The 22702-nt window shown below is 55.6% G+C and overlaps 1 protein-coding gene across 1 annotated transcript in view; it reads right to left on the reverse strand.

Moving 5' to 3' along the window:
• Positions 1 to 9156: 9156 nt before the first annotated feature.
• EPHA8 (EPH receptor A8) overlaps positions 9157 to 22702 on the reverse strand; it is a 33611-nt gene continuing 20065 nt past the window's right edge. The window contains exons 5-17 of the mRNA XM_032418136.1: positions 20996 to 21331; positions 16828 to 16952; positions 16588 to 16750; positions 15258 to 15351; positions 14106 to 14173; positions 13102 to 13266; positions 12736 to 12921; positions 12355 to 12416; positions 11598 to 11807; positions 10621 to 10770; positions 10334 to 10524; positions 9750 to 9923; positions 9157 to 9580 (exon numbers count right to left, since the gene is read on the reverse strand). Coding sequence (XP_032274027.1) covers positions 9466 to 9580; positions 9750 to 9923; positions 10334 to 10524; positions 10621 to 10770; positions 11598 to 11807; positions 12355 to 12416; positions 12736 to 12921; positions 13102 to 13266; positions 14106 to 14173; positions 15258 to 15351; positions 16588 to 16750; positions 16828 to 16952; positions 20996 to 21331 — 2039 coding nt within the window. The 3' untranslated portion in view covers positions 9157 to 9465. The remainder of the gene's footprint in view (positions 9581 to 9749; positions 9924 to 10333; positions 10525 to 10620; positions 10771 to 11597; positions 11808 to 12354; positions 12417 to 12735; positions 12922 to 13101; positions 13267 to 14105; positions 14174 to 15257; positions 15352 to 16587; positions 16751 to 16827; positions 16953 to 20995; positions 21332 to 22702) is intronic.

Raw genomic sequence — 22702 nt, forward strand, 5'->3', positions numbered from 1 at the left:
TACAATCATATACCAACAGTCATACACACACTTGGAGATAATGTCACATGTGCCCTTTTGTAAAGTCTCATGTCACCAAATGCACAAAAATGTCCACACAGCCCTTTGTGGTCATCCACTTATATTGAAGCACAAATCTGCAGCAATGGACCCCATTCCACTACTCCATCACTCATCCCCTTTGACCGTGGGTCTCAGATGCTTTCTCCCAGGAGCAACTGTCCAGAAGACAGATACAGGTGTGAACTGCTGGGTCATTCCTGAGCTCAGGACAAAGCTGACATCCTTAACCACTGCCTTCAGCATACCCCACCATTAGTGCTCCCCAGGGAGTCAGGCTGACATGCGTTCAAATCCTGATCCACCACTCATCAGCTGTGTAACATGGAGCATGTTACATAACCTCTCAATGCCTCAGTTTCCTTACTAATGAAAAGGGGATAGTAATGGTAACACTCTCATAAAGTTGTTGTGAGGACTGGAAAGTGTAATGCATGGAGAGCACTTGTCACTGTGTCTGGTATATGAAAAAAGTGCAGTAAATAGTGATTCATTATTATTAATAACAGTAAGCTACCCACGTAGGCTCCCATTACATGCCACACAGACAGCCTTTTCTTCACGGTCTCTTTCATAGGAGTATATGTTTGTGTTGGGGGTGGTGGTAATTACATTCAGCATCCAAAAATAATGTCAGCATTGGGAAGGAGGGGGCTGCACCTGGACTCCTCTACCCTCACTGCCCTGTTCTCAGCCCTTGGGTCACCTTGGCCATGCCTCCTCTTGAACTTTTCTCCTGATGGTTCCAGATGCCTTCACCTGAGTCTCTACATTTACCCAAGGTCCCCAGGCCCCCTTCTCCTTCCTTTGGGTTCCTACCATATCAAAGCAGAAAGGTGGCTTTCTGGTTTATTTTACATTTGATACTGGACCCCTCATTTTTGGTATTCAGAGAGAAGCTCTTGCACTAATCTCTCCACTCTAAATGCTCATCACATTTCTCTTAAAGCCACAGGAGCTCCCCCTATTCCCATCTTTTATTCATCACCTTCCCACCAGCCCTAACACAGGAGATGTGGAAATGCAAACTCTCCAAGGACTGTGAATTTCACACCAGCAACTGACCCTTCCCCAGCAGCCTAGGGTTGGGAGATGGAGGTGTCCCTAATGAGGTACCTGAGCAATGGGGATGGAATGTGAGAGATGGTGGCCCATGGGCCCAGGTCATCACCCCGTGGGTGAAGTGAGAGATAGAGAAACCACAGTGAGGAGACTGTCCTGGGTTCTGGGGCTCTCCACAACTTCCCGCTTCTAAAACTTCACCCACACACCAACAGCCTTGCCCTTACACCATCCCAGAGACACCCAGCCGCCCTCCTCCTGCTATAGTGACCAACACCAGGCACTGTCTCTCTTTCTTACCTTCATATTATCCTCTAAACCTCATGACAAGCTTGTGCAGTGTGTATAAGTACAGACCTCATGTTACAGGTGATGAGTGATGAAATGAGGCTCAACAAGGCAAGTGACATGCTCAAAGTCACATGGAAGGGAAGGAGGAAGAAACTGACCCCACAACAGGGCAGATACCGAGGGCCCCAGGAAGGATTATTTGCCTGTGCCTTTATTAGTCACCGAATCCTTACCATGAGCCAGACCTGGGCTGGGCACTGGGGTTCTCGGGCTAAATAGGGACAGTTTTGACTTTAATCAGTCTACAGTGAAGATGGGAGATCTATCAGAGTGCAATATAACTGCTTTAATGAGGAAGCCTGGTCTGTGGGATCTCAAAGAAGGGAGAAACCCAAACCTAAATTAGGGAGAGGCCTCAGAGGTTGAGAGCTGAAGCATGAGTAAGAATTACACAGGGTGAGAAGGGAGAAGAGGAACATTCCTCTAGTGGAAAACGCACATGGCACAGTCATGGGAGAGGGCCGAGAGTATTTATGGGTCTGCAGGTACTTCTTCCTGGCTGGAAGTTCCTCTGTGGGTTTGCTGGGGAGTAAGAGCAGGGGATGAGACAAGAAATATGGGTGGCACCAGGCCAAAAGTTTTGCTTGTTATCTTGGACTACCCCTTTCCATGCTTCCTCCAACTCCCAACCATATTATCTATTCTCCTCTCCCAGTGGGCCCATTCATCATGGGGGTGAGAAGGTTTGGCTGGCTTTGCCCACACTGAGGGCTCAGAGAATTGTTCTTCCAGGGGGCTTTTGTGTTTTCTCAGGGAAGTCCAAAGACAGCAAGTCTTGCTTCAAAGAGATGAGATCCTAATGGTGAAAATCTAGGCATTGTGTTTGATTAAAAGCTAAAGCATCCATCTGCCTGAGCATTTCCTGTTCCTTCTCAAACCACTCCTCTGGGAATTTGTTTCCCTTCTGCAGGTGGTGCCTAGAAGGGCACTCAAGAGCCAGGTGGTGGAAGAGTGTGGTGGAAGAGCTGCATTGGGGGAGGAGGACTTTCTTTAAATGCTAACTATAAGAAATTAGGTGGAGAATTTCATACCCAGACTATGCCTCTGATGCTGTGTGAATTTGGATGAGCCTTTTTCCCTCTCTGGATAAGGCTGGATTTCTTCATTTAAGAAAAAAAGAAGCATGTGGAGAATCACCAATTTGATTCCCTTAAAGCCCTCTAATTCTATAATAAAAGCAAAGGGGGTGCGCCTGGGTGGCTCAGTCAGTTGGGCGTCTGACTCTTGATTTGGGCTCAGGTCATGATCTCAGGGTTGTGGGAATGAGCCCTGTGTTGGGCTCCATGTGGAGCACGGAGTCCACTTGGGATTCTCTCTCTTCCTCTCCCTCTGCCCCTCCAACTTGCCTCTCTCTCTCAAATTAATTAATTAATTAATTAAAAAATCTTTTTAAAAAAGAGCAAAGGGACTTATTCCAGCATTCTATTATCTTGTGATTTGGCTTCTCTGTTTTTTCCATCCTGTGAGCATCTTGAGGGCAAGAATTATCTTATTTATTCTAGAATTCACATCTCTAGCCAAGCACAGGGCTTGTCACAGAACAGGTGCTCAGAAGGTATACATTCATTTATTCAACAAATATCTGTTGCACACAAATGAGGGCCATCACTGTGCTGTGTGCTGTGGGTAAAGCACTGAGTAAATTAGATGCAGTGCCTGCTTTTTCAAACTGTACTGAATTAGGGGAGCAGAAAAGAAACAAATAAAAAGTGATAGTTAAATCCAACTGGTTGTAAATGCTACAAATACAATAATATTGGGTAACATGGTAGAGAGTGACTCAGGTGGGTGGTGGTCACACTTGGGCGGAACCTTTTGCAGACATGGAAGAACATCCCAGGCAGAGGTAAGAACTAATGCCGAGGCCTGGCACGTTCAAGGAATAGAAGGATAGGCATGATTGAGGGAGAGGATGGTTGGAGGCAAGTCAGAGAGGCCAGCAGGAACTGATCATGTGGGATGTTGTAGGCCAGATGAGGATTTTAAATGTTATTACAAACTTGATAAGAAACTTTTGGAGGGTTATAATTAGGAAAGTGGCATGCCCTGGTTTTTAAAAGATCCCTTCAGCCCCTTGCAGAGAATGCATTACGGGGGTGAGAGAGGAAGCAGGGAGACCAGTGAGGAGGCTCCTGCAGATGGGGGCGGTGCAGGTGGAGATAAATGGTTACATTTGGAACACAGTTTGGAGAGAGCTGACAAGACCTGCTAATTTGTTGCAGCACACCCACCAGCTCCCGCCATTGGGATTCAGCACCACGGACAGCGCAAGCATCGCAGGTCCCCATCCCCGCCCCCCGCCCCCTAAAGCCTGGTCCTATTTCTCAGGAGACACTGAGCTTCCTGAGGGCAGCTCTCGGAACTCCTTCCTCCCTTGTGGTTTTTACACATCTTTATTTTTAATTATAAAACATTTCAATATACAGAAAACTCATAAAGTAACAGATGCGGATGTGCCCCCCAGGATTAAATGGGTGTTAACATTTCCCCATATTTGCCTCACAACCCTCTCTTTTTAAAAAGGAAAACAAATAAAACACAGTCAATCCAGCTCAATACCCCTTGCTCTTCTTCCCCAGAACTGACTGAGCTGAAGCCAGTGTTTTTCTGTCCCGGGCATGTTTTTGTATTGTCATTATCGAGTTATGCATCCAAAACCTGTAATTCTATTGTGACATATATTTTTAAAGTTTACATAAATAGTATAATACTGTATATATTCCTTTGTAGTTTATTTTTTCACTCCATATTATGTCATAGAGACTTATCCCTATTGGTACATGTTGATCTAGTTTGTTCATTTTAACTGTGATAGATGATTTCATTGTACTTATAAAGCAGCTTATTTTCCTGTTCCCCTGCTGAGAGGAGTTAGGCTGCTCCTCATTTTTCTATTACATACTAAGGTGCAGTGAATATCCCTGGACATGTATCCTTTTGCATGTGGGTATGAGTTTCCCTAGGATGCATAGAAAACACTGTGGGTGACCTGCCCAGATTCCTTTGACCTGCAGGTGCACTCATTCTGCAGCTGCCCTAAGGGTTGGCTGCTAAGAGCCCATAGCTGCTCCCTTCCTGGGAACCTCCTCGCCCAAGAAGATATACTATACAACACCACCCACCCTCCCACAATGGGGCAGGCAGCCTATGGGTAATCAATGACTGACAAGGGTACAAGTCTGGCCCCCTTGCTTCAAGGCAGATCAACTCTGTGTTGCTATTAATGCTCCAGAGCTCCCTGTGGCATCAGATTGCAGCTAATCTCCAACAAGAACATATTGGTACCTAGCATTCCCTCCCACCCTATCTGCCTTTCCCTCTCTCTTTCACCTGGGAGCGCTCCCTCAGTAAATCACCTGTACAAGAATCTCAGGCACTACTTAGGGAACTTAATCTAAGACAAACGCACACTAAGGTGGAGCTGCTTGGTCTTAGATTTGCTCATCTTAAAATTTACTAAGTGTTTCCAAATTGCTCTCCAAAGTAGTCGCACCAAATTACATTTCCACTAGTGGTTTATAAACATTCCTTTTCCCCCAACACCTTCATCAATGCCTGCGTTATAGACTAAGTTTCCCAATCAAATTGGTGTAATACCTATGTCGTTATTGTTTTAATTTGCATTTCCATGTTTACTAGTGATGTTGAGAATATCTTTTATACCTTTATTGGCCATTCAAATTTCTTCTTCTTTTATTTGTCTGTTTGAATCTTTGCCCACTTTCTTATGCTTTGAAATGTTTTGGTAAATTGAATCTTTGAAATTAAAAAAAATTTGTTTTGGAAACGAATTCTCTCTTGGTTGGTTATACAGCTTTGCAAATATTTCCCCAGCCATGGCTCTAACAAATCTATTTCTTTTTTGCCATGTAGGAGTTTCCAATTTGATTGAAATAAGGTTTAACATTGTTTTCCTTTATCATTTGTGCTTTTTTGTGTCTTGCTTATTTTCTGCTCTAAGGTTATAAAGTTATCTTCTTGTTTTCCTTTGCAAGTTTTATAGTCTGCTCTTTACATTTAAACCTTAATCAACCTGGAATTTATTTTGTGAGTGGTATGAGCAGGGATCCAATTTTATCTTTTTCTATGGGGGTATTTAATTGTCCTAGTATCACCCATTAACTAGACCGTCCTTTGCCCCTTGTCATGTTTCAAACTCTCATATATATTTGGATCCATCCCTAGGCATTATTATTCTCTATTCTTTTTTTTTTTTTTTTAAAGATTTATTTATTTGACAGAGAGAGGCACAGAGAGAGGGGGAACACAAGCAGGGGGAGTGGGAGAGGGAGAAGCAGGCTTCCCGCGGAGCAGGGAGCCCGATGTGGGGCTCGATCCCAGGACCCTGGGATCATGACCTGAGCCGAAGGCAGACGCCCAACCGACTGAGCCACCCAGGCGCCCCTATTCTCTATTCTTTTTAACTGTTTCTGTATTCCCAGAACCAAATAAAACTATCTTAATTATTAGAGCTGTATAGTAATTATTGACATTTGGTAGGGCGAGGTTCCTTTCCTCTTCCTCTTTTTTCTTCTTCAAAATTGTCTTGGCTATTCTAGGTTATTATTCCATATACATTTTGGATGACCTTGTCAAGTTGCAGAGAAAACACCACTGCAAATTTTATTGGAAATACAATGTATAGATTAAATTGGAGGGGACTAGCTGACTTTATGATAGCAAGGCTTCCTAGACAGGAACCCCATTGTTTCTTCTCTGGCTATTATTCTTCCTCTTCTCTGCATCCATCCTCACACAAGGGAAATGAACCTCCAAATCCTTCTCATCCTTCAATGCCCAGCTGAATGCTTCCTCCTCCAGGAAGTCCTTGGTGACAGCCCTGGCCCTCCAGGCTTTCTCTCCTCTAATTTCCTCTAATCCTTTTGTGTGCCCCATTTCCTGGACACTTAGCATAGCCATCTGGCTGGGGAGCCACTCTTGTGCATTCCATACCTCCACCTAGTTTCGGCTTCTGAAGGGTCTGTCTTCATCTTTGTGTCCCCCAGTGTCACCCAGCACATGGCAGGTGCTCCAGAGGCCCTGACGATTCCTTCCCTTAGGGAAGGAAGTGTGTAGTAACACATTCTTCCTCATAGGAAATGGCTAGTGCCATGGGGAGGAGGCCTGGAGCAGAGTTTAGAGTTTCAGGAGAAACACACCTGGCTAGAAATCAGACAGTTCTAGCTTTACATGCTCATTCTGCCAGTTGGGACACTGGCCTCTCTGAGCATGCTTGTGCCCAACTGTAGGATGGAGACAAAATCACCAATCTCATAGGGCTGCTAGCATTATTAGTGAGACAATGAAGGGAACACAGTAAAATGCTTTCTTTCTCCTTGGTCTACGTTTCCAATTTGAGGGAGGTGCAGGAATGAAGATCCTTCCCTCAGCTTGATGAGCCGCTGGAGATCATTTGCTTGCTCATCAGTAGGATCCCCAGGGGCATCTTCCCCAAATGGACACAGTCGGGCTCTGCTCTGCCCCCAATGCCACTGCCCTGGCTCCTGCTGAGCGCCCTCCCCCAGAGCAGAGATGGGTCCTCAGCCCCTGATGTCACTATAGCACGTGCTTGCATCCCTCCCCTGCCCATGGCACCCAGGTCTCTCAACGGACCCGTTGGTCCCGAGGAAGTTGTTCCTATGAAATGCTCCTTCCTCATGTGTTCCTCCTCCAGAGGAGATCTTTCTTCCATAAGAGCACTTGAGGCAAGGGCGATGCTCGCTTGCAAGCAACCGTGCTCCAGTGCTAAGCACCAACCGCACATCTTGAAAGAGAGAATTTGGGGCCTGTGGGGGTGCTTCCTAGCAGAGCATGGGCTTTGGAGTTGGAAAAACCAGGGTCCTGGCTCAGCGTCCCCCAAACCTGACTTCAGGTGACTTGACCTCTGTAAGACTCAGCCTCCCCATATATAAAATTGGTGCATGAATCCTCTCTCCTGGGATAGATGAGAAGATCAGAGCAGAAAAAATGTATGGGATGCACACAGTAGGTGCACAGCATAGGCTGCTCTCTTACCAGGTGATGTTGAGGTTGAAAGGATGGGGAAAAATGGGGACACAGGCAAAGGTGAGGCAGAATGAGGCAGAATTTATTCTCATTGTGGGCAAGTTCAAGACTCAGGATGAAGACCACAGAGAAGCAGATCCCTGGGACCCCAAGGGTACCTCACGCCCGGGGCAGGGGCCACACTTTTGCAAGTGCCGGGCCCTCCATGTCCACCCTGACTGTGAGGATCAGAGACCAGGAACTGGGTGAGAGTGGGGTGGGGGTGGGAGGCAGACAGGGTCCTCCCTGGATCGTGTCCTGACCATGTTTCCGACTTCCATAGGAAGGAAGAACAGCTCAGCTATATAGTAATATAATATATAGAGGTGTAGAGAGCTGGCCGCAGCACCTAGGCGGGGCTGAGACTCCCCAAATTATTGCAGGAGGAAGGGGGGGGCTCAGTGCTGGTGTCTCTGCGGAACAGCTGTGCTGGCTAGGGGGAGGGCTGGGCAGGGGGTGGGGAGCTGGGCTTGCCCCTCCCTCTGGGGCCGGCAGGGGGCACAAGGCATCCTGCCCAGTGGGGTTCCTTGGGCCCTGCCCACCAAGCTTCCCCTGGGATGGTGCTTTCTCACCCTGGGTGCTCTTAATGTGCTTTGAAGACCATTTTTGCATTGTCAGGAGTGAGGAAAAAATATTCTGGCATGGTAGAAAAAAGATATTTACATACCCTGGTGGGCCGTAAAGGGGAGGGTCAGTCTCAGGGTGGGGGAGCTTCCGAAGCCCCCTCTCACCCACAGCTGTCAGTGTGGGATGGTGTGTGGGGGAAAGAGCCCTGGGCTGGGAGGCAGGCGGCCTCAGCTCTAAAACTTGGTTGCTGTGTGACCTTGGACAAGGCACACCCCCTCTCTAGGTCTTGGTCTCCTCAGGTGGCACAAGAGGGGGTGGACGTGGGGCTGAAAATCTGGGATCTTATGGTCCCTGATCTTAGGATTGAGAAGGGAGGGGCGCAGGCCAGGGCTGGGCAGTGAGAGGTTGGCAGAAGGTCTTCCAAGTGAGGAGCTCTGGGACATGGAGGGGTATTGGGGCCCAGAGGGAAGTTCACGGCCCTGGCCGCTGACCAGGCAGCCAAGTCCAGCTGAGGGCATCTTGTGTACTCTACAGCGATGTCTACACAGTAGGCAGCCAGAGGGGCTGGCCAGGAACCCTGTTTTCCTGTGGAAGCAGCGGTGGGAGCCAGGTGGAGGCTGCAGGTGGCCCCCCACCTGCTAGAGGGAGGGCTCAGACCTGAGATAGAGCCGGGGGAGGGCTCACCCGGGCTGAAATGAGGGTGGGCCTGGTGCTGGTGCAGTTCCAAAGTGGCCCCTAATTCCAGCCTCCAGGTGTGGGGGGAGGTGGGCATGAGCCTCTCCCTAGTCCCTGTGGGTGCTGGGGCCTGGGCCCATACTCAGTGGGCAGCGTCACACTAAGTTCTGTGCTCACAGGCCTGTGACACACGTCCTCATTCATCCACGGTCACGCACGTGTGCCCCCCACCATAATGGAAAAGCATGCACGCCGTAAGCACACATCCGTGCTCGGACCTGATGGGTGGACACGCACACATGGTCACAAATGTTCACAAAGGCTCCCACGACCTCATGAAAACATCCCTACACACACACACACACACACACACACACACACACACACACGCACACATACACGCACACACGGAGGCAGGTGAGTGACGTCTCTGTCAGGCTCCGTGTCACTGAGGCCCCAGCCTCTGGGGAAGAGAAGCCCCTCCGCCCTGGGGGCAGATGTCGCAGCCAGGCTGGGCACCGAACGCCCCTTCCCAGGCAGCCTGACCCCTGCTAAGTCCAGGTCCTGCGGTGGAGATCTTGGCACCTGAGAGGAGGGACAGAGGCTTGGGGGGCTGCCTGACCCCCCGCCAACCCTGCAAGTCCCCTGATGGCCGACATGTCCCGGGTCTGCTTTAGTTGCTGCCCAGGCCCCACTGGCCTTGGGTCAGAGGTGCCGGCGGGGCCCCTGGGTGCTTGTCAGCTGGGCCCTCATGGTCTGGATGCTGCCCAGGATCTTCTTCTGGTGGCCCATGAGGGTGATGCCCAGCGCACGCACGTCCCTGTGAAGGAAGAGTGGTGCTGACCTGGTCGGCCTGGGAGGCCGGGAACCATGGGGCCAGGGTAGACCCATTCCCTGGAGCTTCCAACCTCCTTGGTGGCCCTGCCTCTGGTCCCCTGCCCTCCTCCCCTGTCCGCACCCCCACGGGCCCCGCCCGACCCTTCACTCACTGAGCATTCATACGCAGCACCATGCCCAGGGAGGAGTACCCGCCGGCGGCGAAGTGGTCCCGGTAGCGGCCCATGTGGATGGAGTCCAGCCAGTCCCCCACGGTGAGGCCCCCGCCGCCACCCCCGCCCCCACGAAGGTCAAAGCAGCTCTGGGCAAAGGCAGGGGGCGGGCACCTGAGGCACAAGGGCCCTTGGTAAGTGGCCTGCCAGGGCCTCTGCCCTCCTCAGGGACCCTGGGACTAGCCACCCTCAGCCTCCATGCAGGCTCGGTAGTGGGCAAAGGGTCTGACAGGCTAGCCCCAAGCCTGAAAAGCAGAGGGCTGAGGAAAGCTCAGGCAGGACCGGGTTGAGACCCAGGAAGCTCAGGGCTCAGGGGCCCAGGCAGGACAGGGCTCAGGGGCCCAGGTAAGGCAGGGGTCAGGGGTCCAGCCTTGACAAGGGTCAGGGGACAAGGCAGGTCAGGGCTTTGAGACCCCGGCTAGGTGTGGTCCCATTGTCAGGGCTGACACTAAGTCTGGGCCCTATCTGGGGAAATGCTGGGAGAGCAGCTGGGCTTGGGCAGAGCTGGGGTGGGCCCCAGGCACCTGTTGACAGTGGCAGTGGCCCTGAGACTCTCAGGGCTCTGGATGAGGGCATCGAGGACACTGACGATCTGGGAAAAGCGAGGCCGCTGGGCCCTGTCCTTCTGCCAGCAGTCGAGCATGAGCTGGTGCAGGGCGCGGGGGCAGCCCATGGGCGCGGGCAAGCGGTACCCCTCCTCCACGGAGCTGATGACCTGGGGTTGGGGGGGCAAGCACATTGCTGGGCTGGAGGCCGCCCGCCCCCTCTGACGTCCCATGTGGCCTCTGCCCAGCCGGGGTCCTGGACTCACGTCACGGTTTGTCATGTTCCAGTAGGGCCTCTCCCCGTAGGCCAGCACCTCCCACATGACCACACCGAAACTCCACACGTCGCTGGCCGAGGAGAAGGTCCGGAAAGCGATGGCCTCGGGGGCCGTCCAGCGGATCGGGATCTTGCCTCCCTGCAAGACACACACAAGTCCTGAGGGCTTCTCCCCAGCCCGAGGCGGGGAGCTGAGCGCTGGGTCAGGGCTGGGAACTGGGCAGCCCAGGAGCGGAGCCACGGCCTCCACCTGCCTAGAGCCCCTGTTCTGCTTGGGGGACCCGCACTCATGGCTGTTTTGAAGACTGAGCGAAGGAAGTGTGTGGCGTGCCTGGAACATAGTAGCTGCTCAGTAAGCGCCACTTAGTTAACAGGCTGATGCCCCGACAAGGGACGAAGCCCGTGGGACACGGCTTGCTCATTATCTCACTGCTCTTCCTTCCTTTCCTTCTTGTTTGTTTCTGTTTTTGTCACAAAATCCTTTCTCTAAGGGAAACCTCGTCCAGATGCTCAGATGCTCGGATGCTCAGACCCCGAGGGAAGCTTCTCACTGAGGCAGGGTGGGCAGGCCCGAGCCCCGGCCCACTCAGCCTCCTGCCTTGAAGGTGGCCCCCAAGGCTTCTCTCGAGAAGCCCGCGTCTCTATGGAACCGGTTCTGCAGACACTAGTTTAGCCAATCCTTACAGACAGATGTGCAGTGGATTTGTGATTCAGACAGACACGGACCCTCCCAAAACCTCCCAGAGAGTGAGTGACAGTGGGGACCAGCCCTGGTGTCTCTCCAGGCTACCCAGTATACAGGCAAGGTGGGAAAGGGGGCTCCCAATTCCCAGAGGGGGAAACCGAGGTACAGAGAAGAGGTAGGACTTGCCCCAGGTTGAAGGCAACCCCAACATTTCCAGCTTCACTTCACTACGTGTGGGGGAGCCCTCCCCAGTCCCACTGGAAAGCGGGGGGACCACGCACCGTGGTGGTGTAGGCCGCATCAGGGTCGTCCTCCAGCACCCGGGAGAGCCCGAAGTCGGACACCTTGCACACCAGGTTGCTGTCAACCAGGACGTTGCGGGCAGCCAGGTCTCGGTGGACGTAGCCCAGGTCCGAGAGGTAGCACATGCCGGCCCCCACGCCTCTGAGCATGCCCACCAGCTGCACGATGGTGAACTGCCCGTCGTGAGTCTGTAGGGGGACATGGCTGGGCTTCAGCAAGGCTCACGCCGCTTGCAAAGTATCTTCACTTCTTATGAAGCACGTTCCTGTTTCAGCTCCTTCTCATGGTCTCGTTTACGCTCATAGCGACCCTGAGAGGGAGGTGGGGCTTTGATGACTTCTTACCCATTTTGCAGAAGGAGAAATGGAGGCCCAGAGAGGTGAAGCCCTGGGCCTGAACACTCAGCAAATAAATGACAGGGCGGGGGCTGGAGGCTAGCCATTCCCACCACACCCACCATGCCTCCCAGCTGGCTGGGGCACTGGGTCTCCACGGAGGCACCCCTCTTAGCCTGTGTGCAGGGCAGAGGACCCCATGCTGCGGAGGGCCCTTCATGTGAAGGGGGGCTGCTAGGCAATTTGATTAAGACCCCTCCCTATTCCTCACTCCCCTACCCCAGGTCCATTGGGTCCAAGCTCCTGCGGGTGTTTGGAGGCCTGACGTTATCTCCCATCACCCAGACTGAACTTCCCTACCCCCTCCCAACCCACGGGGAAGGCAGGGTGGGGCACACACCCGCAGGAAGGCGTCCAGAGAGCCGTTCTCCATGTACTCGGTCACGATCATTGCCAGGCGGCCTGGGGAGGGGTAGAAGGAGGGGGTGGCTCTTGGTGGGGGATCAGGTCTGTTGATCAGAGACCCCAGGAACATGGCCCCTCTGTGAGCTGCCAAGAGGTGGGCCAGCACGGAGGGCTTCAGGGAGCCTAGGGTTCCCACTGGGGTCCCGGGCTCTGGCCCCCCTCCCCAACCAAGTCATCCGGGGACCTGAACCAGGGGGATGGAGGGGGGACAGGGGCAGGGCAGGGGCAGAGCACGGTGGTCCAGGGATGGACCCAGACTTCTGTCCTGGGGCAGGAGGGACCTTGTAGGGTGAAGCTGCTCTCGCCTGGCACCTACCACGGGTGACGACACCTTCCAGGCGGATGATATTGGGGTGGTCAAACTGACCCATGATGGACGCCTCACTCAGAAAGTCCCGCCGCTGTCTCTCGGTGTAGCCGGCTTTGAGGGCCTTGATGGCCACGGGCACGTCCCGCTGCCCCGGCACCTGCAGCCGCCCACAGCAGACTTCCCCGGACTCCCCTGTGGGCCCCGAGTGGGGCAGGCAAGGGACGGCTGTGGGACCCTCCGCTCTGCACCTGGACCCCGGCACTCCCCCCTTCCCCAGCGTGTGCTCCGTGATCCCCCCTCGCCCTGCCCTGGGCGCCCCTCCCCCAGGCACCCCTCTGTGCTGTCCCCACCTTCACAACCCCCAAGGCTCACCAGAGCCGATAATTTTCTCGATGTGGATCCTGGAGGCTTCAATCTCTCGGGTGAAACTGCGGCCCGCCCGGCCTGGCTCCTCATAATTGTGGGGTTCTGCATAGAACGGGGGCTCTGGGATCTTCCCCGGGGGGTGGTGCAGGGGCAGGAAGACAGGTGGGGGTGCTGAGGGGCCAGGAGAGAGGGCCATCAGTGGGACGCAGGAGACTGTCTCTCGCAGCATTCCGTGGGCCTGGGATAGGTCTGGGGTGGGGCGTGGAGGGTAAGGAGCGTCCCCAGGAAGCTCAGGTTGTGGGGGCAAACAGCAGGTGTCCAATACGTGCTTACCAAGTGAAAACGGGCTCTCTATGGAGGAGCTATGGGCTTTCTAGGGGACTTTGGGGTCTCCAGTGAGTTCTGAGCATATCTGTTGTTTTTGGGGGGTCACTTCTAGAGTCTTTAAGGTCTTTTTAAATTGCTCTGGGGTAGAAATGTAGCAAAAGCGTTTTCATCACAAACGCCAAATTTGATTGAAAGTAGTTCTTTAGAAAACTGCGTGAAGAAGGATTCTGAAGCTGCACGAAGCTCACTGAGAATCGGTACCATAATTAATACTAATGTCTACCACGGGCACAGACGTGAGGCACGGAGGTAGGCTCTCTCCTATTTGCCTCGTTTTCTGGGGTCTCTGCAGGGTCCTGGGAAAGCTCTCTGTAGCATGGGTTCTTATCCAAGAGAATATGACACGCCGCCTCCCAAACTGTAGGCAAAACTGTGTGTGAGTGCACAAATGTGTGCATTTCCGGGGCAGAGGATTTCTAGCATCCTTGCTGGGGTCTGCCAACCCAGTAAGGGTGAACAGCACTCTGCCTCTGAGGTCTCGGGGTTCTGACATCCTGCTATCTCTGGGGCTCTCGTCTTTTCCGTGGGCACCCTGTTCCTCCCCACCTGTCCCCTCCCCAGACCAGCGCCGGCTCCCACCACGACCTCCTCTCTGGCCCGTGTGCCTGGGCCCCTGCACTCACCCTGCCCATTCTGATACTGCATCTTCTCCTCGTCCGAGTCCTGGAAGGCCTTGCTGTAGCCGCAGTGCCTGTGGAGGGCAGCCCTAGCCTCAGCCCTGACCCCATTCGGGGACAGATCAGAACCCCTCCCTCCTAGGGGAGTCCCGCCCTCAGGCTCTCAACCCGGCTGGATGGTGACATTTCTGACAATTGCAGTTTGCGAAGTCAAGTGCACTTGGCCCGCACAGCAGTCTACACACCATAAGCCCCATTTTACATGAAACCACCCTTGGCGGGTGGGGACAGGAGGCTTCCGGTATTTATAACACTGTGTGACCTTGGCCAGCCCCCTCCCTTCCCTGGGCCCGTGTCTCCATGTACAGGACGATGTTTCCAGGCCTCGCTGACTGGGCTCCTAAGCCCCCACGAGGCACAGCGTCCTGTCCCCACCTCTCTCTGGGATGGAGTGGGGGAGGGAGCGATGACTTTAGTTTTTACAGACCTGGGTTTCTGTCCCAGTTCTGACATCTACCTGGCAGAAGAGGTCTAACCTCTCTGACCCCAACTAGCTCACCTGCAAAGTGACACCAGAATGTCCGCATCACAGGATTAAATGAGGTGGAGGAGGTCACCTGGAGGGAGTCCCCGTGGGCCTGGCAGGTGGGTGGATGTGGTATGGCGTCAGGGAGGGAGAGTCTGGATGACAACGGGCTTTGGGGCTTGAGCGACCCCACGAACAGTGGTGCCATGTCCTGGGGGGAGGCTGTGGGAGGGGCAGGTCTGGGGGTGCCAGGAGCGGGTCCTCAGGGGAGAGGTCTGTGCTGGTGACAAAATGTCAGCATGACAGTGGGGTTCCTAGTCACGGGCCCTGGTAAGGTCACTCAGAAAAGATGGCCCCGGCTGAATAGGGAAGAGAGGAGGGTCCGGGACAAGCGTGGGGTCCTCCAGCCTTCCGAGGCTGTTTCGAGAAGAGGGGCTGGCAGGGATGGAGAAGGGCAGGGCATGGGGGCAAGACAAAAGTGTTTCACGGGGGAGGAAAGAAGAACAGGTATACCCGGAAGTGAACGCAGACCTAGGTGCAAGGGGACCACTGTCTTGGCGGGGCTTGGGACAGGCTGGAGACACGGGGCTCCAGAGGAGGGCCTTCGGGTGGCGGGGACCAGGACCACCCACCTCTTTTTGCAGATGAGCAGGAGCAGAAGCACGACCAGGCCCGTGATGAGCGTCAGGCAGATCCAGACAATGGTCCGGGTGTCGTAGCGGGGCCCTAGTAGGGGGAGAGCAGCGTGGGGGAACCGGCCTCTCAGGCCCAGGGATCTGGTGGCTCTCCCGGGTGGGCCCGGTGGGCAGCATCCTCAGCTGTGAGTCAACCCTGGGTCAGGGTCACAGGCCGCCTCCTCCTCTGCCCCCACCTTCCCCTCTACTAAGCTGCCCCTTCAGGACCCTGCTGCCGCAGGCTTCCCGGCTTCCCACCCTGGTGTCAGCACTTCCCGGGACTGTGTGAGCCCCAGAGAAGCTCTAGACTTCCCTGAGCCTGTGTTTTCCACCTGTAATGTGCCTGTCCTGCCTGTTGTTCGAACAGTAACAAAGCCAAATGTGCTGAGAGGTGCACGTTCCAGTCCCAATTACAAGAGATCCTAGTATTATCTTCAGTTTTTAGACAAGAACACTGAGGTTCAGAGACTTGGGGAACTTACTCAAGACCACACGGTAAATGGGATGGAGCCGGGCAGGATTCCGAGCTGGGCAGTCTCAACAAGGTGTCAGACCTCAGAGCACTTGAGACACACCATCAACTCGGCCCTGAACCTTTCAATCCTAGCACCACACCCTGGAGCGTGCCCCAGTATAGAGAGCGTAGAGAAGACTCCAAGAAGCTGGAGATGGGGGCAGGGCATTCCCAAGCTTGAATGTGCCTCAGAATCACCCTGAGGCCTTGATAAAACCTGAATTATTGGGCCCCCACCCCAGGGTTTCTGATTCAGAAGGTCTGGGGTAGGGCCTGAGAATCAGCATTTCCAAAACCTCCCAGGTGCTGCTGCTGGTCCCAGCCCGTGCTGTGAGAACCACTGTTCTGGAGCCTGGGGGCAGGAGGAGACTGGGGAAGGGGCACGGAATTTGTCCCCAGACTGACCAGGTTCAAATCCTGCTCTGCTGGGTGACCTTGGCCAATTCACTTTACTGCTCTGGTCCTCGTTTTCCTCATCTGTGAAATGGGGATGTGGATAATGGCAACTCACTGGAGGGTCTCTAGGACAAGTATAAGTGATCTTGTTGGCAAAGGGCACCATGATGCCGGCCACACTCACTGATAACTCAATGACAGCCAGTGTTTGGTGGGCCGTCCCTGGCTCCGTCACCTTGGGCAAGTCACCTCCCCTCTCTGAGCCTCAGTGTTTCACCTGTAAAAATGCCACTCCAGCACAGGCACCAGCTTGGCCACCAGGGCCCCCGGCACCTGGCCTGGCCCGGCTCCCTCGCCCTCCCCGCTCCCCGCACTCACGGGGTTTCCCGGTCTCCACCTCCATGGCCTGGCTGAAGCGGCCGCAGCCGGCGGACGTGCGGGCTCGGACCTGGAACATGTAGCGGGTGCCCGGCTTGAGGCCCGAGACGGTGGCCCTGGTGGTGACAGCCTTGAGGGTGGAGTAGCTCTGCATCTCCTTGTCCTGCCCAGGAGAGGGGTGGTCAGCCCGGGGTCCTCCCGCCTGCTTCCCCTCCCCCTTCTGCCCTTCCCCGCTGGTACCTTCTCATAGTACTTGATCTCGTACTCCAGGATGATGCCATTGGGCTGCTCTGGTTCCTGCCACAGCAGGGAGACGCTGGTCTGCCCGGCCCGCTCCTGGCGGATCACCACCACCTGGGACGGGGCTAGGGGACGGAGGCCAGCCGCCATCAGATGGGTGCATCGGGGATAACGGAGACTGGTCTCTGTCCCAGGGATGCTGGCTTGGGCCGTGCTCACCTTGCCAACTGTCCTGCCCCCCCCTGCCCCCCGTCCAAGGGAGCCAGCACCTTCCAATCCTCCTAGCAAATCATCGGCGGCCGCTCTGGTTGCCCCCCTGGGGGCGGCACAGCCTGGCTCTGCTCTAGGATGCTGGGGCTACCTTGACCCAGACGAGGCCCGGCTCCCCCAACTTTCACTGCCTCCTCCTTCTCGCTGGCCAGGCCCATCCCCTGGAAGAATGCTGGACCCCCCGCCCCCAGCCCCCATCAAGCAGACACTCTCGCCGCCCTGGGGCCCCATCACCGGATGTCTCTATCACCAAGGGCCTGGGGTGGGACAGGCTCTCAGGAGTACCTGAGGAAGAGGAAGGAGAGGGGAAGAAGGAAGGACCCCGCGTCCTCACTGCCTGGGTTTGGAGGGTAGGACGGCAGCAGCTCTGATACTCGGGGAAAGGCCATGAGCTGGGCACACCTGAGCCCCAGGATTCCTGTGTCACACCAGGTCACCCGTTCACCCCCTCACACAGTGACTGAGTCACCCATTCCCTCCTTCCCTCCTGCGTTCACTGCCCCTACTCCCGAGGTGAGTCTGCTGGAAAGTGCCAGATACAGCTGGGTGCAGCCAGGCTGACTCTCTGCCCAACACCTCCCCTGTCCCCCTATCTGGGCATCCTGTCCCCCCTGCACCCCCCACACACCTGGAGCTCCCTGAAGGCAGGGGTTACACAGGGTAGGTGCCCACCAAATGTTGCTGGGTGACTTTGATGTGGAAAAGAGAGAAGTAACTCCAGAGTTAAGTTGGAGTGTGTGGTACCGGGCCCCCATGAGCCTGGGCATCGGGCCTGGGTCACAACCCGGCCTCCTCTGGCTGGCTGGCTGGGACCGTGACTGTCTGGGGTGGCAGTTTCCCCATCCAGAAACGGAAGCCAGCAGCGCCACCTGCCCGGAGGTGAGGATCAGATACTGCCAGCAGCATGTGGGTGCCCCTTAAAAAACAAAGAACTTCCAAGGCAAGAGGTGCCCTGTGAGGGGACCGGAGCACAGAGGTGGGAGGGAAACAGGGTGGGGGCACCAGAGCGGCTCCAAGGAGGAGATGGCTGTAGAGAAGGGGGACAGAGAGGAGGAGAGGGGAGGAAGAGGAAGAGGGGAGGGGGAGGGGAAGGAGAGGGGAGGCCCTGCAGTCCCTGAGGCCAGACCTCACCCATTTGCTCAGGGCTGTTGTCTGCCCCAGGCCCCCCCAGAATTCCTGAATGCCTTCCACATGCATTGTGGTCCACTAGGACCTGGGGATCCATAGTGAGCAAGGCAGCCCTCAAGGAGCTTATGATCTATAGAGAGACAGAAAGTAAATAAGAAAACGAATCGATACGTAATCACAGGAGGGACAGGAAAAAGGCACGGTGTGTGATGGAGCAGACCTTGTATGCATAGAAGGCTGGGGGAAACGGGGCCATTTTAGCCGGGGTGGTCAGGGTGGGCCTCCCCAAGGCAGGATGACAGTGGAACCGAGGACTGAAGGAACCAGCCACCCAACATCACAGAGAGGAGCCTGTCACTCTGACGGAAAAGGCCAAGGCACGGAAGGGCTCGGTGGCTCCAAGAGATGGACAGAGGGACGAGAGGCCGGTGTGGATGCAAGGGAGGGAGCCAGGCGAAAGTAGGTGGGTGAGGCTGGAGAGGTGGGCAGGGTGGGTGGTATGGGTGCGCCCTGGCCTGGCCCTGGGAGGGTCTCAGTGGGATCTGAGCTCAGGCTGAAGCTGGTAAAGGGCTCACGTGTGACCAGACCTCACTTACACTTTTAAAGCTCATTCAGGAGGTGGTGTGGGACGGCATCATGGGGCGAGGGGGAGCGGGCTCCTGGGGTTGTCCAGACAACACAGGATGGGGGTGGGGATGTGCTGTGGACTGGACTGTGTCCCCTCCCCAAATTCATACATTGAAGCCCTAACCCCCAACTTGATAGTATTTGTCATCATGGCCTTAGGGGGATTATTAGGTGTAGATGGGGTCATGCAGGCGAGGTCCTCCCTGTGGGATTAGTGCCTTTATTAGAAGAGACACCGGACTTCTCTCTTTCTCTGCCTTGTGAGGACACAGCCAGAAGGCAGGAAGAGGGTTCTCACTAGAAACCAAATTGGCCAGCACCTTGATCTTGGACCTCCAGCCTCAAGAACTGTGATCAATACATTTCTGTGGTTTAAGCCCCCAACCTATGGTATTTTGTAACGGCAGCCTGAGCTCAGAGAGATGGATCAGAAGGAGGCTGAAGCAGAGATGGTCACCTGGAGGGAGGCCCAGTGAGCCTGGCAGGTGGGTGGACGTGGTACGGAGACAGGGAGGGAGAGTCCGGATGACAATGCGCTTTGGGGCTTGAGTGACCCCACAAACAGTGGTGCCATGTCCTGGGGCAGGGCCTGTGGGAGGTGCAGGTCTGGGGGTGCCGGGGGCTGGTCCTCAGGGGAGAGGTCTGTGCTGGTGACAAAATGTCAGCATGACAGTGGGGTTCCTAGCCATGGGCCCTGGTAAGGTCACTCAGAAAAGATGGCCCCGGCTGAATAGGGAAGAGAGGAGGGTCCGGGACAAGTGTGGGGTCCTCCAGCCTTCAGAGGCTGTTTCGAGAAGAGGGGCTGGCAGGGATGGAGAAGGGCAGGGCATGGGGGCAAGACAAAAGTGTTCCACGAGGGAGGAAAGACCAGGGAGAGAAGTCCCCACTGCATGTGGCCAGGTGGGGACACTGAGCTTCAGTGGACAGCTGGAGAAAGGCGCCTGACTGGAGCTGCCTGAAGAGGCTCACAGAGAGAGGACGCAGAGAAGGCCACACAGACAGCTCTTTCAGGAAGGTTCCCTGGGAAGAGAATGGGTCTGGTGGCTAGAAGGGAGCATGCCTTCAAGGGAGGGTTTTTCTCTCCATGATGAAGCATACTGATGGTGTCAGAAATGGTGGTGGGCTCTGGGGCTCCCCCTTTCCCCCGCCAGCCAGCCACCCGCACCCGTCTCCCTGGAGACCAGTGGGCAAGGGCAGGGCCACAAGCACCAGACACACAGGCCTATTCCCACCGTGTCACCAGCCCCGGGGACAAGGCTGCGCACTCTGTGGGTGCCCTACAAACGCTGGCCGGATGAGAGTCCCTTGAGTAGGTGAAGCCCTGGCATCAGAGAGGGGGTGCCCTGGGCTCACAGTCGGGAGGCCCCTTTCACTTGGGGGCGAGACAGACCTGGGTTCGAATCCCAACTCTGCTACTTCCTACATGGTGACACAGAGCCTTGGTCTCCTCCTCGGTGACATGGTGAGGTTTCTGTTGGGCCAGGGACGGGGTGAGGGCCACAGCAGTCCTAGACGTGTGCTGGGGTGGCTGTTGATGGCGAAGCTGCCGTGGGCTGGTGGGCTCTTGGGTCGGGCCGTCACTTGACAGGCAGGACCCACCAGAATTGGGAAAGAGAGGGGCTCCAGGGGCTGAACTCAGCCCAACAACTGGCTAGGAACCCAGAGATAAATGGCTGTTGTCCAAACCAGTGCACCTAAATCCATCCCAGGGGCAGCAGTGGCAGGTGTTCTGGAAAATGATAATCGGAGTGATTTTATTTTTTAATGACATTTATGGAGCAGGTACCTTGCGCCAGGTGCCGGGCTAAGCATTTTCATTTCTCTCACTTAAGCTTCATCCTGGTACCCGAGGCAGGTACTATTATTGCCATTGCACCAGGGAAGAAACAGAGGCAGAGAGAAAGTTCTGGAACCTACGAATGCCGGGCCGGCCTGTCTCTGACCTGGTTGGCTTCCTCCCAGCTATAGGATATGTTCTACTCTTCTAAGGATGTGGAGAGCCTGGAGCTCCGAGTCCTGGGGAGGAAGGCAGGGCCAGGGGAGACAGGCCCTTGCCCGGAAGGCCACAGCGAGCCCGTGATAGCACTCGATCCCGCCAGGGCCAGGAGCCGGGGCAGCTGCGGGACAGAGCCTCTCCGCCTACCTGCCTGGTTCGTGGTGATGTTGACGACAGCCGCCCGGCGGGGCTCGGGGCTCAGGTCGGACACACCGTTGACGGCCTCGATCCAGAAGGAGTAGTTCATGTGGGCCAGCAGGTTGGCCACCATCAGACTGGCCCGCACCAGGCTTGTCTGCCGCGGCACGAAGCGGGGGCCGCCCCCGCAGGTCTCGCAGTGGCCCAGCGCCCAAGGGCAGCGGCGGCACACTGCGTTGTACGTGATGTCGTTGCGGCCGCCCGGATCCAGGGGAGGGGCCCATTCCAGGGTCACGGATGTGCCGTTCACACTGGAGATCAGATTCACCGGTGCTGAGGGTGGCCCTGGGGAGCAGAGAGTGACTGGTGGCAGCGGAGGGCATTTATCTGGGCTGGTCCAGCCCCAACCCCCCATCAGGCCAGGGGAGGGCTGGGACTCCCCCGTGATATTTTCGGGGGTTCCTCAAGGGTAAGGTCATGGCCTTCCCCAGCCTCTGAGAGCTCCCTAACGGCAGAGGTAGCATCAGACTGGACCACAGGGTCAGGTCTGTGTCCAGAAAGCTAAGCCCTTGCCCCTCACCATCCCACTGCCGGACCACGGGGATCCCAGGTTTGTGTTTCCCAGTTTCCATCCAGAGCAGGGTGAGAGACTGACAACCCTGGGGGGTGCCCACAGCAGCTACCCTGGGTGTGAAAGGCCCCTGCCATTTGCGATCCACACTGCACTCCTTAACCCCTGTACTGGGTTTACTGGGCACATCACTGAGTACTGCTGTGGAGAGCAGTGGAGGCGCCGGGCAGCCCAGCGGGGTCTCCGCAGAAGGGTGAGCCCACCCCCACGGGAGCCCCAGTCTGGGCAGTGCAGAGATTCTGGAGAGCTGGGGCTGGGGGCTGGGGTAGGCTCCTGGGGGTGGGGATTTGAGTCTGGAGGACATGGGAGGCTGTGGGAAGCCCTGGGATTTAGAATTTCAGTTCTCAGCACCCCAGGCAGGGACTCTTAGATCTTAAGAAAATAGAAGGGAAGAATCTCAGAATCATAGAGAATCATAGAATCTGAAGGATATGGAATACTAAAAGCCTAGTCTTCTGCAGTCTTAAGATTTCCAGAACCTGAGGGCACTGAATTGCAGATTTGGAGGAAAACTGGAGTCGCTGAGTACAAGTGTCCATGACCTAGAGCGGGGCTCACGTTGCCTGCGAAGCCCACAGTAGTCACCATGTCACTCAGCCACCCTTTCTGCCCTGGCAGGTCCCACATGGGGTAAATGCATGGGTCTGGACAGAAGAGGGGAGGGAGGGAAGGAGACTGTGTGTGTGTGTGTGTGTGTGTGTGCGCGCACGCGTGCACACACACTCTCACCTGCCATGTACAGGGAGCCTGGGGGCTCGGTGTGATGGAGGTGGGGGGAGAGGGAGGTTGGGGACTGAGGCTGGGATGGACTGGGGGGCAGAACAGGTCAGAACCGTGAGAAGCGCCCGTCACCCCACCCCAAGAGACCGGGGTTGGCAGATGGGGTGGGCTGAGCTGAGATGGGAGTGTGAGAGGCCCCTTCAGGCCCCGTGAGCAGGACGCCGCGACAGTCGCGCAGCCCGGCAGGCACGTGCCAGAGCCCCTCGGAGTCCCCTCAGGTACACAGGGCGCGAGCACATGCGAGCACACTTCTCCAGGCCCACACGCCTCCCTGCAGGGCCAGCTGTCCACACGCAGAACCCACA

The sequence above is a fragment of the Phoca vitulina genome, unplaced genomic scaffold, assembly GCF_004348235.1.
Source record: "Phoca vitulina isolate PV1807 unplaced genomic scaffold, GSC_HSeal_1.0 scaffold2, whole genome shotgun sequence".
Lineage (NCBI taxonomy): Eukaryota > Metazoa > Chordata > Mammalia > Carnivora > Phocidae > Phoca > Phoca vitulina.